This window comes from Chiroxiphia lanceolata, chromosome 3 (genome assembly GCF_009829145.1).
Source record: "Chiroxiphia lanceolata isolate bChiLan1 chromosome 3, bChiLan1.pri, whole genome shotgun sequence".
In the NCBI taxonomy this organism is placed as follows: domain Eukaryota; kingdom Metazoa; phylum Chordata; class Aves; order Passeriformes; family Pipridae; genus Chiroxiphia; species Chiroxiphia lanceolata.
The window spans coordinates 30,444,502-30,458,701 of NC_045639.1; the positions used below are offsets into that span (position 1 = coordinate 30,444,502).

Consider the following 14,200-nt stretch of genomic DNA (forward strand, 5'->3'; position numbering starts at 1 on the left):
CCCGGCGGCCGTGCGGGCAGGGCGGGAAGCGGGGGAGGTCGCGGCTCCGCTCCCCTTCCCCTGGGCGGCCCCTGTAGAGCGGGCGCTGGCCGGACCCCATTGCCGCTCTCCCGCTCCGCGGGGACCGCCCGTCCCTCGCCACGGGCCGGCTCCGGGAGTGCCCGGGGCACCCCCCCGGCCTTTCCCCCGGCGGCGGCCCCGCATGCGCGGGCGGGAGGGGAGAGGAAGCGGGAGAGCACCAGATTCAAATCGCTGCTGAGGGAGGGAGGGAGGGGAGAGCACTGGGGGAAGGAGACAGCCGGGGGGAGTGGAGCGAAGCGGAGGCGGGAGGAGAAGAGAGTGGGAGGGGAGTGTGGAAGACTAAGGGAACGCGGTAGAAGCCGGGAGAGGAGGCGCGGCGGATAGCGCGGGCAGGCAGAGCTGTCAGGGGAAGGACAGTGCTGCTTCGGGCACCTACGGCCGCAGCGCGGGGCAGCCGCCCCGGCCCGCCCGTCCGCCGCGCTCCGCCCGCCCGCCCTCCGTCCCTCCCGTTGGCACCATGGTGGACAGGGGCCCCTTGCTGACCTCGGCCATCATCTTCTACCTGTCCATCGGGGCCGCGATCTTTGAGGTCCTGGAGGAGCCCCACTGGCGCTCGGCTACCGACGACTACAAGCGGCAGAAGACGGAGCTGCTCAAGCAGTTCCCTTGCCTGGGCCAGGAGGGGCTGGACAAGATCCTGCAGGTACAGCGGGTGCCGCCGGGGCGGGGGCCCGGCCCAGGGCTGGGGGTGCCGGGCGGCAACAGCAGCAGGTGCTGCCGGGCGACCCGGAGCGGAAAATCCCGCGCCCGCGGGCGGGCAGGGAAATCAGCCGGCTCCCGGCAGAGCCCGACCGCGTCTGTGCCTTCACAAAGCCCGGTGCCGAAAAACTGTCCCTCGAGCGGGAGCGTAGGAAAACCTCTTGATCGTTCCGAACTTCTTAATGAAAGAACCAGTAAACGGGTCCGCGTTTCCTCCTCTGTCCCCCCGAGTGCTGAAGGAGCAGAGGGTTGTTTTCAGTGCTGGCTGCCCGGCCCGGGGTGCCCGCCCGGAGCGCGCTCCCGCCAGCCTGCCCGCCGCTCAACCCGCGCCCGTGAATGCGGCTCTTGTTGTAGCACCCGGGGTGGTTCCTCCTGCCTCAATGGATGGTGTGTTGCGGGGAAGGGAAGGTGAAGCCAAGTGTCTCGATCCTGTTATGTTTGGTCTGATTTCCTTCTCCTTCTTTTCTTTCTTTTTTTTTTTTTCCCCCTTCCCTTACTTAAATGCTGAAGAGGTGCCTGTGGGTCCCGGAGGTCAGTCGGGGTAACGGGGGGAAAGAGTGCAGGGCTCGCACGGAGGGATGCTCGCAACTCTTGCGCTCATACACTCTACTAGACTGACTTCTTTCTAAACCGTGAGGAGTTGATAATCGTCCTGTCTCGCTCACCTGGCAGAATGTCTCTTCAAAACTAATTATTAATCGATAGCGTGTATAAATTCCGAGAGCAATATAAACTTGATTAGTGCCTTTTTATGGATATGGTATCTGTTAAAACGTGGTGGCAAGCAAAGGTGAACCATGAAAAACAAGCTGCCCGGATATGTGGGGCTCCACTGGTGAGAATGAATTATTTATTTCAGAAATGTTTATACCGAGTAACTCTTCTGCTCATTGTGTTTTGGATTGTTTTTAAAAAAATATTTTATTTTCAAATCCACCAAAAGTCTGTTAAAATGCTAAAATACGAAAGAATTCGAAAGTGGCTCATTAGTTCTTTTGTTGTAGTAGATACAGTGTAACCTTAGAAGAGTATGGGCTCCTGATCCTACAAGTTTGTGGTTTAAGTTCTCTTTCTTCAGTTGGTGGCTGCCTTCTGTCTGCTTCAGATAGCAGAGCTTTCTGGTGGTTGTATCCTTATTGCTACCATCTTAGCACCCTGTTAAGTGTGTATTTGTGGTATAAAGTGGAACAGGTGGATGGAGGCTTGAAACTATTAGGGGATGTTAGAAAATATAAGATGTACTATGCGTTTTGAGTATGCTTTTGCTGTTCTGGAATCTAAATGAAATCTTACTCTAGGTTATACCCCAAAACCTGTTTAAAAGTCCTCAAGAGAAAAACATCATTTGGATTGGATGTGCTTGAAGGCTGACATGCTTAACTTGCTGCAGACATAAAGCAAAATCTACGTTCTGGCTCAGTTTAGGGGGAAATTCATGTTGGTATGAGGGAATCATAAGTTTGTTTTGGTTTTTTTTTTTTCCCGATGATCCCTATCACAATTAATCCTGAAGTGGCAGAAAGATTCTTCTTAAAGTACAGAATGACAATGAAAAAACGTTGAGGGCCTTCCCTCTTCAGTACATGTTAGCTCCTGGTGATAGTCTCATATTCATGTGGTTTGAGTTTTGCCTCTGTGCTACTTCCAATCATATCCTATTTTCCATGTCCAGTCTTGCTGGTCTGATCCCTCATAGATATTCTGTTGTTGTCCTAACCTCAATTTAGCTAAAATGTAAGTCTTACTTTGCCTTTATTTCACTCTTACTGGTTACTGGAAACTTAACTGCCTGCTTTCTTTCAGAGTTGTAGTTTTGCTCCTGTTCTTATTCAACTTCTATTTGAGAAGTGATGGGAAGGGGTGGAATGGCATTTCTGACAGAGAAGAATGGTGTGGTGAAATCTAACCTAGCTGAAGCTAACTGTGATGGGAGAAATCATGTAAGAGCATCAGGATTCTGTCCTGAGTAAGCTGTAAAGCATATCAGAAATAGTCTTTGTCCTTTCTCAGCCACTATCAATGCTGCTTCTGTTGGGTTCTGCTGAATCTTTAAAACATTACTAACATCTGTGCTCTTTCACAAATCCTGATCATTCTCATATTAAACCTTCAAATTTATTCTCTTGTGATAAATCCAGAATGTTGTTGATTTGAAAATGGTCATTTAATGCCCCCTGTCCCCACTTCTGTCTTGTTCCTCTGAGCCTCTTCCTCTAGCCTCTTCTATGAACTCCCTGAATTTGTTCTTGGGATTTTACATGGTTCAACTCATTTTCTATGCTGTTGTGTCCTTTTTTTTTTTTTTACACGTGGCTTCATCTTGGAGCTTTTTCTTTCACTTCTTTCACTCTGCTTTTGGTTTCTACTGACACTCATGTCACTCTACAGAGCCACATTGAGTTTTGCTGTTATTTCACTGATGTTCTTTTTAATATCCCCATTTAAAACACACTGGATAAATTTCTTCAATAAATATCACCAATTTTTTTAGAATTTTAAATGGTTGTTAGTAAAATGCAAGGATGCCAAGGAACGTTCAAGTTGAACTCACAATACCAATTTTGTTTCCAGAAGCAGCCTGAAAGGTGACAAGGACTGACTTATTCAGAGACCGGTCTCTCTGCTGCCCTTGTTCCCCACCCAGGTTAGCTCAGTGTTCCTTTGAGCCTAATTTTAGCTGTAAGTGCAACGGAAATTCTGTGTGGAATGACTACAAAACTAGACCTGTATGGTTAATCTGAAGTACTTTAGAAGAGAAGTAAATCATCAGCAAAGATTCTCAACTCACATACAGACTAGTATCTCTATACCAACAGTTCAAGTGATTACAAAGTGAGCTGTATGTGATGAAACACTTTCTAAAGTTTGTATTCTGTAATAAAAATTTCACAATGTATTCAGGTAGAAATACACTACAATAAATGTTTACTGAAATGTGTTAACACACTTTCAGAAATCTACAAGCAGAGATTGTAGGATATGCTAAAAAGAAAGCCTTTTTCCCCAATCCTGAGAAATGCCTAAAAATAAAATTGTTTAAAAACAGCTTTTAGGAATCTCTTGTATGAAGAACCCATCTGCTTTTAATTGTCGTGAGTACCCTATTACTTACCATAACTAGAAGAGGTAAAGAAAGTACTTAAACAGTCTTAAAGCAATGTTCTGTAGACCCTGATTTTAAAGGTGACTCACTCTGGGCAGTGTATAGGCTGGTTGCTGCCTGCCCGTGTTCTTCTGGGTAAAGCTGATTGATCAAATGAAAATGTGGCTGAGATGCTTCACATGGCAATTTATTTAAGCCTCCAAAGACCCTCAAGCAAAACTGTGTATTGACACAAGGAAGTGTGTAATCTCTCCTCACCATGTACAATTACTTTGGAAAAGAAACATCTCGTAACTCTGGAATATCTGCAAAAATTAACATTTTTAATATGGATATTATGGCACCATATTTATTGTCATTGCAGAATCTTAAAAGTAGTGTAACGTCTTTGTTGATAAAAGTCTATGGCTTGTCGTTTCCATTTGTTTCAGTGGCCCTGAGTCCTGGGACTCTTTAGGAAGGGGGGGACAAAGCAGAGATCCACAGTGATGGCACCTTTGCTTACCCTGCTGTAGGAATAAGTTTTGGAGACTGAAGAAAATGTAAGGTGATTCAGTCATTTCCCTCTTCTCCAGCTCCTTACTTTTACTCTTTATTGCTCCATCCTGATTGTGAAACATCAGCTTAATGATAAAGGAGCTATTCATGCAAGGAGGTGCCCTCTCGACCCTCATGTCAGTATTCACATGAGCAAAGGTTTGCCAACCCTGGGCCATGTCTTATTTACCAGGAAATCTTTTACTGATCTGCTATGGTCATCAAAAAATTAAATGCTTCCCATTGATAAACATCAAGGCCGGTGAAAAGATGAGTGAAAATGGTTACTTTCAAAACAGCAATAAAATGAAAAGAGAAACTCTCTTTAGGGTAAACAGGCAAACATACTGAGCACGAGAACAAATAGTTGAGGTCTTTATTTGAAAAGCATACAAGACTCTAAACAGGCCTGAGAGAACTTTAGAAACCTAAATGTTTAGTCCTAAAGGCCAATGCTGTGAACAAACATTTGGAAGACTTTTAAGGATAGCTGCTGCTGGGATATACATGGCAAATGGTCCATGCTAAAGGAAGTAACAGTTAAGTGGATTAATAATAGTTTCTCCCCTCTATTTTTTAAAACCCAATTGTCCTATCCATTCGCAAGTACCTTCAGGTACATTTACAGGATTTTGGTTTGTGTTTGAGTATGCTGAAGATTGCTTCTAGATTTGTATATTCTTGGAACTTGCTTGTTTTATTATGAAAATAATAATCTCTGATTTTATTTTATGAAAAATAATCTCTGATTCTGAACATTGTTTCCCTCCTTGCTTTACTTTCAAGCTTCTACCTCAAGGTTTAAATCTGCGTGCAGTACTCTTGAGAGTGTCTGCAAACTGTAGTTTTCTTAGAAATTTGAACTATGTTTTAAATGCTCTTTGTTAGTCCAAATTTCAGTACAGATGATGGCTTTTGCTTACACTTTGTATAGTGTTTTTTTTCAATGTAAAGCTTATAGGGGCATATTTTTTGTAATCCCTCCCTTCCTCTGTTTGTCAGGAGATGCATAAATGAGATTCTAGACTTGAATTTATTGGTTTGATCTCTAGCTTCCTGATCCCTTCCATGGAGGGTATTGATTGTGGGGTAGATAGATAGGGGACTGAATTCATTAGCTGGAATGCCAGTTTTGACTTCCCCCTTTCAAGACTAAGCTGTTTTCGTAGGCTGAACAAAGTAAAGCTGAGCATCTGTCAGATAAGGACAAGTGACTGCCAATGAAATATCTTTAACTGCAAAGTTGTTAACAACTACATCTAATAGCTCTCATATAAAAACTTGACAGTGTAAATTAAAGCTTATGCCTGAGAAATAGCTATTGCTAGATTTTTCGAATTTGTATCTTGAATTATGCATCCTCTAAGGTAAGCAGGGATGAACTGATATTAAAAGGTAGGACCACTGTCTACAGCCGACTAAATTGTCTCAGAGTATGAGTTATGGATATTGCCACTGCAGCATTAGGAGAAAAAACCTGAGGACAGGCAGCACAGAATCCCAGAATAAATTAGGCTGGAAAAGACTTTTGAGATCAAGTCCAGCATTTGACCAAACACCACCATGACACTAAGTGCCATATGCTGTCATTTCTTGAATGTCTTCAGGGATGGTGACTCCACCACCTCCCTGGGCAGTCCTTTTCAATGCTTAACAACCCTTTCTGTGAAGAAATTCCTCCTGATGTCCAGCTGCATTATCCTACAGCTTTTCTCTGTGTGTTTCTACACATAAAATCATGTGTAAGCAGGCATGCTTTTCTGTTGTGTTTTCTTTTTTGTTTTTTCCCTTTTTCCCTGTTTAACTATTAAATTGTTTGAACTTTCTTGGAACATAGTTAAACAAAGCTGATAGTGCATGCACTGCAACTCTCTCTGCTGATGGAGCAATAGTAATCGATCAGAAGTTATAATTTTCCTGCTATGGGGCTTTTCCTTTTTCCTGTTACAGACTTAATCCTTGAGTGTTTCTAGTATGTTGTCCTTCTGTTACCTTAGAACTGAATGTTTGTGTTACCTTACATGGTACGTTCTGCTACTAGGTGTGTTTTTTGGCATGCAAGCAGATTTGTCAGTTATCAAGAGCTTGTCCTAAAATATCTTGGAACCCCTGCTTTGGTTCATATTGTATATGTGGTTATTGCAAGATACCTTCTGTAGCCAGTGAAGGTACAGTGTAATGATGACTTTGTATAGATTTCCTTTTTTTAAACAAATTGCTGTTTGTGCTATTAATACTAATTAAACATAATTAGTTGTTTTGCTTTTCTTTCAATGCTACTGACTTTCAGAACAATTGTATTCCTTGCTGGTACTGCAAGTAGATGTCAACATAGTAACATATAACCAGAAGCAAGCTGAGGACAAGTGGCAGTCAATAATCTGATCAGCTGGGGAGCAAAGGAGAATGCTTTTGCACTTTGGTGCTATGGACCTGTTGATGATAGTGCCTGTGATTCGCAGAGGTTTTATTTTGTCCTGGCTTCTGTGAGACCCCTGAAAATGTAGTTAAATTTCTTCATGGAGTATGTCTTTAGGTTTTGTTCAGTCCAAAATGAGTACATGCCATAAACTGAGTCTGCTCTGTAATATGTAACAGCATGTGGTAACAGGACAGCTGGAAGAATTGCATTCTTCAGTTAAATTAAAAGGCCACTGTGGTCACACCTGAAGCATCTGTGGTGCTACAGACATCCTTAGAAGAGCCACACTTAAAGGCAGATTGAACCTTTAAAATTTAGCGTGCAAGATGCACTCTGCATTTTTACTAGCTCTATCTCCTGAAGGGGGTGGTTTAGGCTTGAGGGTATAACTTTGTCTTATTTTATTTCCTGTCTTCGTTCTGATTAAGGTCCCTCATCAGCATTGCTGATTCGAGCATTACTAGATCTTTTCTTTAAAGCACCAGGGAACTTAAGGCTGGTTGTTTGTTTCCTGTGTATGGTGGTGTTATTTTATCATATCTTTATATAAGAGTTCTTAGATTTTACTGTGTTAGTTATGTACTTAACAACATTTGAATTGTAGGCAGGAGAGATCCCTCCTAGGCATGCCTTGCCCTCGTAGCTCTACTTACAGTCAAATCAGTAAGGAAGTTATTTATTTTTTTTTTTTTCCCCTGCATTGTGTTGTGTGAACTCGAGCGGATCACGGGCACTCTTAGGTGCAAAATAGCTTCTGAAATGTTTTAAAATCAAACCTCATACTCTGTTTTCTTAAAAGAAAGAAACGTAAGTGATAAAAAGGGAGTAGGAAATTAATAATAGATTGTGTATCATAGCCTCTGTACCCTCTGCTGAATCTGAAATCAATTTTCTTTTCTAACCACATGTGCATGTGTAGCATTTCTTACAGCGGGTCTATTTTTTCAAACCCTGTTGTGGGATCAGTAATCCTGATTTGTAGCAATATTTCTGCCTTAATGAAAAGGTAGACACGGATTGTGATTGAGCAAACTGGTAAATACTAAATTGACTTTGTTCTGTGCTGGCATCTTGCAAATATTGTGTAAGCAGGTTCCAACTGCTGAGAAACAAAACTATGTGCCTCTTTGAAGTTGCAACAGGTGTCAAAATGTCCCAGTTGCACCTATCACAGGTCTCTGAACTCTGGTCCTTTTTAACAACAAAGATGACAGTTTACATTCATTTGGACTGCAAAGTAAATCATAAGATTGTCAAAACTGACAGTGAGTGATAGCTAATGGAACTTGAAGATAATTCTGCAAAGCGTTGTGAAGGTTTTGAGGTGGAAAGCACAGATATGATACAGTATTTTTGGTGGCTTGGCTAACCTATCACATTAATCAGGGATGACTGCTGTGTGACCGCCAAATGCTTGTATTGCTGCTCCTCTTTGCTACTCTCAGCCCACTCCAAAGGAGTCATAAAGGCTTTGAAGAATCATGAGTGATCCCTTGCTAGAGAAACAGCAGCTTAAGTATTTTAGTTCTCACCTGTGAGGGGAGTAAGGTTGATGAGTCTCCTCCAGATATCAAAGAAACAGGAGAGGTGTTTGGAGCCAAGCAACTGTGTAAAGAGAAGGGGTCCAACCAAGCTTACTGGTCATACTGACTTCTCCCTTGGCTTCTCGTGCATTAGTCTGGCTGGAATCTTCAACCTACCACACACTCAGCTGTTACAGTTGCTGTTAACCAGCTTCAGACTGTAATACAAATATGTTAAAATCAGATTAGATAGTTGACCTATGATAACTTGCCACTTAAGTTAGAATTTCAACCTTCTGCCCTGTCAAAGTGGTGTGTACGGCACTGCAGAATAACAGAGGGCAGTTCCTTAATCAACAATTGCCTTGTTGGACAGACATCCTCACAGCTGGCTGCTTCTTGTTTCCTAGTGGAGAAACACTGCAATAAAATAGTTTCACACCAGACATTGACTAGGTGCTTTCAGATGAATTTTGTGCATCTTAGGAAAACCATCTCACTTATTTGATGTAACTGCAGCTTTCCTGTGGTTTTGATGACTCCCTTAGCATCTTGTATGCTGAGCAGCTTTTTAAGCTTGAGGGTTCTCTGCTTAGAAATGTGCAAGTGCTTCCTCTGTCTCAGCTTCTGAGAAGGTAAGAGATGCCTGCTGAACAGTCAGAGAAGTCAGTTGCAGGAAATCCGGGCTAGGAAGGAAAAGTGTAACAAACAGAAGGCAGCAACTATAGTGCTTTTACCAGCTGATCCCTCTTCCCTTTAAAGCAGTGGCAAGAAGATGACAAAGTGGTTTGACTTTCATACGTCCTCAGGGATGGGACAGTTGAGAAGTGACAGGGCAAGAATTTGTTAATTACCTGCCACACTGTACACTGCTCTTTGCCTTCAGCTTGTCTCATGCTGTTGTTCAGAGGAGACCGTATGGGAAATTTCACCAATCTGGAAGTGCGCGCGGTCTTAAAGTTGAAAGATTTTTCAGTTGACTAAGCTTACTTTTTCACTTATTCAAAACCCTTTCTACAGGATATACACAATTACTTGTTCACTACTGGGTTTTGATCAGGAACTAAATGTGGTACGGGATGGAAAAGACTATTGAAGAATTATTGAAGAAGTCTCTGCTCTGCTGTCTGTTGGTTGTTGGTTGGAAGCTCTTTTGGGGAAGAAAGCCCATTCTGTGTACTTAGTAGTATAGTGCTGAGTGTATTAAAATAGCAGAAGATTGTGTTCCAGTGCACATGGTTGTGTGAGTGGTTTTTATGTTATACTGTTCCTGCAGAAATATGGTTTGTATGCTGACCAACTGTGTTTAAGAAATTTTTCAGAGTTTCTTAATTAATAAAATGTTTAAATTCATAGCCACTTTGTAGCAGCAAACTAATGCTATTGCCAGTCTAAATCACTCCCCCAGAAGAAGAAACAAGATAGACTAGGCCAGCTATACTATTACAGATCTGAGAGTGTGTAGATCAGACAGTTTCCTAGCGCACTTAGCTACTGATCACACTTATTTCTAGCCTGCAGTAACTGTTTCTCTATGTTTGAAAACAGTTGTTCAGAGCAGCCTCCACTCTTTCCCCAGTCCTCCTCAAAGATGACTTGAGCTAATCTGGTGTTGAAGAGATTTATAGTAAGGAACATGAAAACATTTTGTTTCAGGTTAAGCCCTGGATAAAGCTGAATACATAGTAACAGAAATCTCAAAGCAAATAGCATTTCTGTGGCAGATTTTTCCCTCTTGTTACACCTCTTAACATAAACCCATCACCTTGCTTTTCATACAAAGCATCCTGTACATATTGACATTGGAAGCCTGCCTTGCCTTGCCTCGCCTCCTCCTCCTGCTGCCTGATGGAACGGTACAGGGAAAGAGACTAAGTGTGGTTGAGGTTATGTAAAGTTTTTGGTTGATCCTGGAAACCTTGTTGTTTGTTTGGCTTAACAATATGAGTTAATAAAGGTACTACCTTAAAGAGTTAATAGCCAACAGTGTGTCTTTTTCTTGATCCTGTTCTGTAGTTCAAAATTCTACTTGATTAAAAATGTTGTTATAAGTAGTACTCTGCTCCACCCAAGTCTGATCACTTTCATTTTTTTGATTTAATGCTGTTGGGACAAATAAGATTTTTATTCGAGCATATCTAAGCTCATTGGACTGTCAGATAAGTAACAGTTGCTTCAGCAGGACCTGCCTTTTTTTTTTTTTTTTTTTACTTTTTTTTCCTTAAGATAGGTTGTTAAATAGGAAATGAAATGTGTGATTCTACTAGCACACTTTGGCAGCAGCTTCTAGCTTGTCTTCAGAGGAACAAGACCTTTAAAGTCATATTGAAATCCAGGGCAAAAGTGCTTGTGAAACCAAGAGTCTACAACATTTCCTAATGCCTAAGAAACAAACAGTTTTTAGATTGTTCTAAACCAGTGACTTTCTGTAAATTTCTTAATCTGGAGCGTATTTTAATGCATGACTATAAATGGGAGAGAGTGCAGTATGTTTCTTAATGCAATGTTACTTTATGCTGCTATTCATTCACTGAGTTGAAAAGCTTATTTGGGCCTCTGTAAGCAGAGCTGTCAAGCTTGGATCACCTGTGTTTTGACTTGTCCTAATTAACTATTCTTATACACTGAAAGCAGGGTGGGAGCAGGGGAAGCTTCATTTTAGACTCGGCTTCCTCATCTACTTCTCTTGTGTAGTATCAATGCTTTTCTGTCCAACCCCCTCCATCTAGTAAATTCATCTCAATAAACTGTTTTTATTGACAACGGGATTGTGTTGGTTCCATCTGAATCTGCTTAAATCAATTGCAACTAAACTGAAATACATTATTTTGGAAACTCAGTCTGCTGCATGGGTTACGCTCTGCTTATGCAATCGGTACCACCTCTGTTGCAAGAGTCTCATGCAAACACTGTCTGGTTTTAACCCTGCCTAACACAGGTCACCAGCTGGTGTGAGGGCTTGATTAAACTCTTGACTCTTCTGCTTCCACTTTCTTATCTCTGAAATGGGGGCAACAGCATTTTCCAAAGCCCTTTTAAAGGGGAGTTGGCTACATTAGTCACTGTGTATGTATTCAGATAGGAAGGAAGTCTAATCTGCTATTATAGATTATTCCAATGCCTTAATTTCAGCTGATGCAACACAAAAGTTATTGAAATACTTTTTCTTTTTCTCCATCCAAGGCAAAATGTGTTATAAGCATATTGGCACAGAAGTCCTTAAAATTAAGCTGTAGCTGTGAAACAGTCTAATAGGTTTTATTTCTGAATGAGAATAATTGGAGGCTAATGAAAAGTTGGGACACTCAGCATCTGCAGAACAGCTGCAGTTCTCATGCAGCAGTAACCTTTAGTTAATTTGTCTTCAAAACATGTCTATGTGGAACTTGGGAAAGTGAAAAGGAAACAGTTCTATTATTGTATTAATCAGAATAGCAAGGGAATGCTGAATATGCTTTTCATCAAAATAGTTTATTAACTAGTTCATAAAACTGGAATCTAGTCCTGAAATTAATAGGGGAAAAATCTATATCAACTTAAATTCTCTAGTCATGATCTGTCAAAAAGCCAGATGCCTCTTCAAAACAGTTGGTATTTACACCCATTGCACATAAATAGAAAGGAGAAATAAAGTGGAGCAGCATTAGTTGATTCAAGCAGAGGATCTGCAAGTATCATTAGTAGGTAAGCTTCAGCATTCAATTCTGCAGTGAAAAAGTAGTTCCAGTTAACTTATTTGCTGAATTATCAGTTTAACTTATTACTTAACTCTGCAGAAAGCTACAAAAAGGAAATAACCTTGTTGATCTCTTTCCATTAATATCCCTCACATTGTTTGTCCTATGAATTATGACTTATAGGAAAATTAACTGTCCATGCTATACATCATACACAAGCATGGCTTAAACAGTGCATGCTGTAAAAATATTGACATGCCTCCAAGAGGTTAATTTCCCTACAGATTAGAACTTTTTTCCAGAGGAAACAGTAACACCTATTTGTTCTGCAGAATAGAAATAGAGCTCAGATTGTTCAAATTATTTTTTTAATGGACTCTTTACCACATAAATCTGCTTGACTTTGTGTTTCGTTCTAATAGAAGCTATTCCAAAACTTGAGGTGTTATTGCAGAATTAATTAATTCTCTCCACAATAGTTTACCCCTACTCTTCTTTTTTTACAAATGTGATCTTGGAGGTCACTAATCAAGCACGCTGTTAGCTAGGGTTGGTACAGAGGGAAAGCTTTAATCATTCAATCGTAAAGGTTCAATTTGCCAAAACCCCTCAAAATTCATCATGTAGCAGCTTACAATTAACTGCTCAGTTTCTGATCAAACAATAGCTTTAAGTTCTCTTAAGGGCCTGGTTGCATGTATGATTTCGCGATATAGAAAGAGCAACAAATATTTCCAAAGACCTGACTACTCACAGTTTTTCTGTCAAGTCACGTGAGTAATGCTGGCTTGGCCTCAGACTTGTCTTAGTGAAGAAGAAGGGGCACGTGCTTGCAACCCTGTTTGGGCTGACCATCCTTCTGTGGCTTTATTCTTGAATTTACTGTGTGAAAAATGAAGTTTCAAACTTGGGGCATTCTTTTCAGGAAAGGTAGTTTGGGAAAGCAATGGGGAGTTTCCATGAGGATGGAGAAGAATGCAAAACACAGAACTTATTGCAGACCATGAAATCAATAAGCATTATCCAAATCACCTCTGGGCAGAGTACAGCAGGTTTCCACAAACACACATGTACACAATGTGAGGACTTTTTAGAAAACACATATGTGTGTTTTGACGGAAAATGTCTTAAACTGCCTATTTTTAAAACACTGTTTTGTAAAATAGAGGCTTATGATAGAAAACTGTAAAGATAAATGTAACTCTTGCTTTGCTTGTTACAAAACAAAAGACCAAGTGATTTGGGTTGAAAGGGACCTTAAAGATCATCTAGTTCCAACCCCCCTGACATGGACAGGGACACCTTCCACTACACCAGGTTGCTCAGATTAGCGTTCTGTTTCCATAGCTCTTATGTTATGTCTGTAGCTGTAGACATAACACTCATCTGTAAACCTTCAGTAGAATAGCACTTTGTACAAGTAAGGAGTGCAAATTGTCATTACAAAATCACTAATCTTGACTTGTACTTCTTTTAAATGAAGCCTTAAGATAATGCTTCACAAAGTCAGTAGGGAAATGTGTCCACTTTGTAGAACCACTCATATACTCAGTAAAGGAAATTATATGTATCCTGTATTGCTCAAACCTTATTTAAAGACCCTTTTTAAACTTGTTAGAAGTCTGTCAGGAAGAAATATAAATCAAGCTGGTGCTGCAAAAGTGTTGGTGTTCTATTTATCAGTAGAATTGTTTCTTTCCAAGTAATCTGTTTTACTCTTTACCATTTATCTCTTGCATACTCTGCATCATGTTCATTCTTGAGGAAGAGCTCCTCCATGTCTTTGAATGGAGCCACAGAAAATGGAGAAAGTGTTTGCCCTTTCTCACTACATCTGTCTGAAGAACTCCTCTCTTACTAAGAGGATTTTACTGTAGGACAAAAATATGCTCCCCAGTGCATTATAATAGTAATAAGAGTTTGAGATCCAAAATCTTACCTTTAGCACCACATTGCAGAAATATTTACATTAGTTAAACCAATCACTGTTAATCTGGATCTTGGTTTAGGCAGGGAGGTTCCATATATGCTACCATGCAGAATACTTTGACTAACAATTACTGCATAGTTGAGAACCTGACTTAATTTGCATCTTAATTTCACTCATACTTTTTTTTTTTAATGTTTTGTTTGTTCTTATACCAAACTGGGTTTTAGT

At 40.9% G+C, this 14,200-nt stretch overlaps 1 protein-coding gene across 1 annotated transcript in view; it reads left to right on the plus strand.

The window, feature by feature from the left end:
- Nucleotides 1-335: 335 nt before the first annotated feature.
- The window catches only part of KCNK5 (potassium two pore domain channel subfamily K member 5), a 34,626-nt gene continuing 20,761 nt past the window's right edge, over nucleotides 336-14,200 (plus strand). Inside the window, exon 1 of the mRNA XM_032683931.1 lies at nucleotides 336-724. Within this exon, the coding sequence (XP_032539822.1) occupies nucleotides 539-724 (186 nt within the window). The 5' untranslated portion in view covers nucleotides 336-538. The remainder of the gene's footprint in view (nucleotides 725-14,200) is intronic.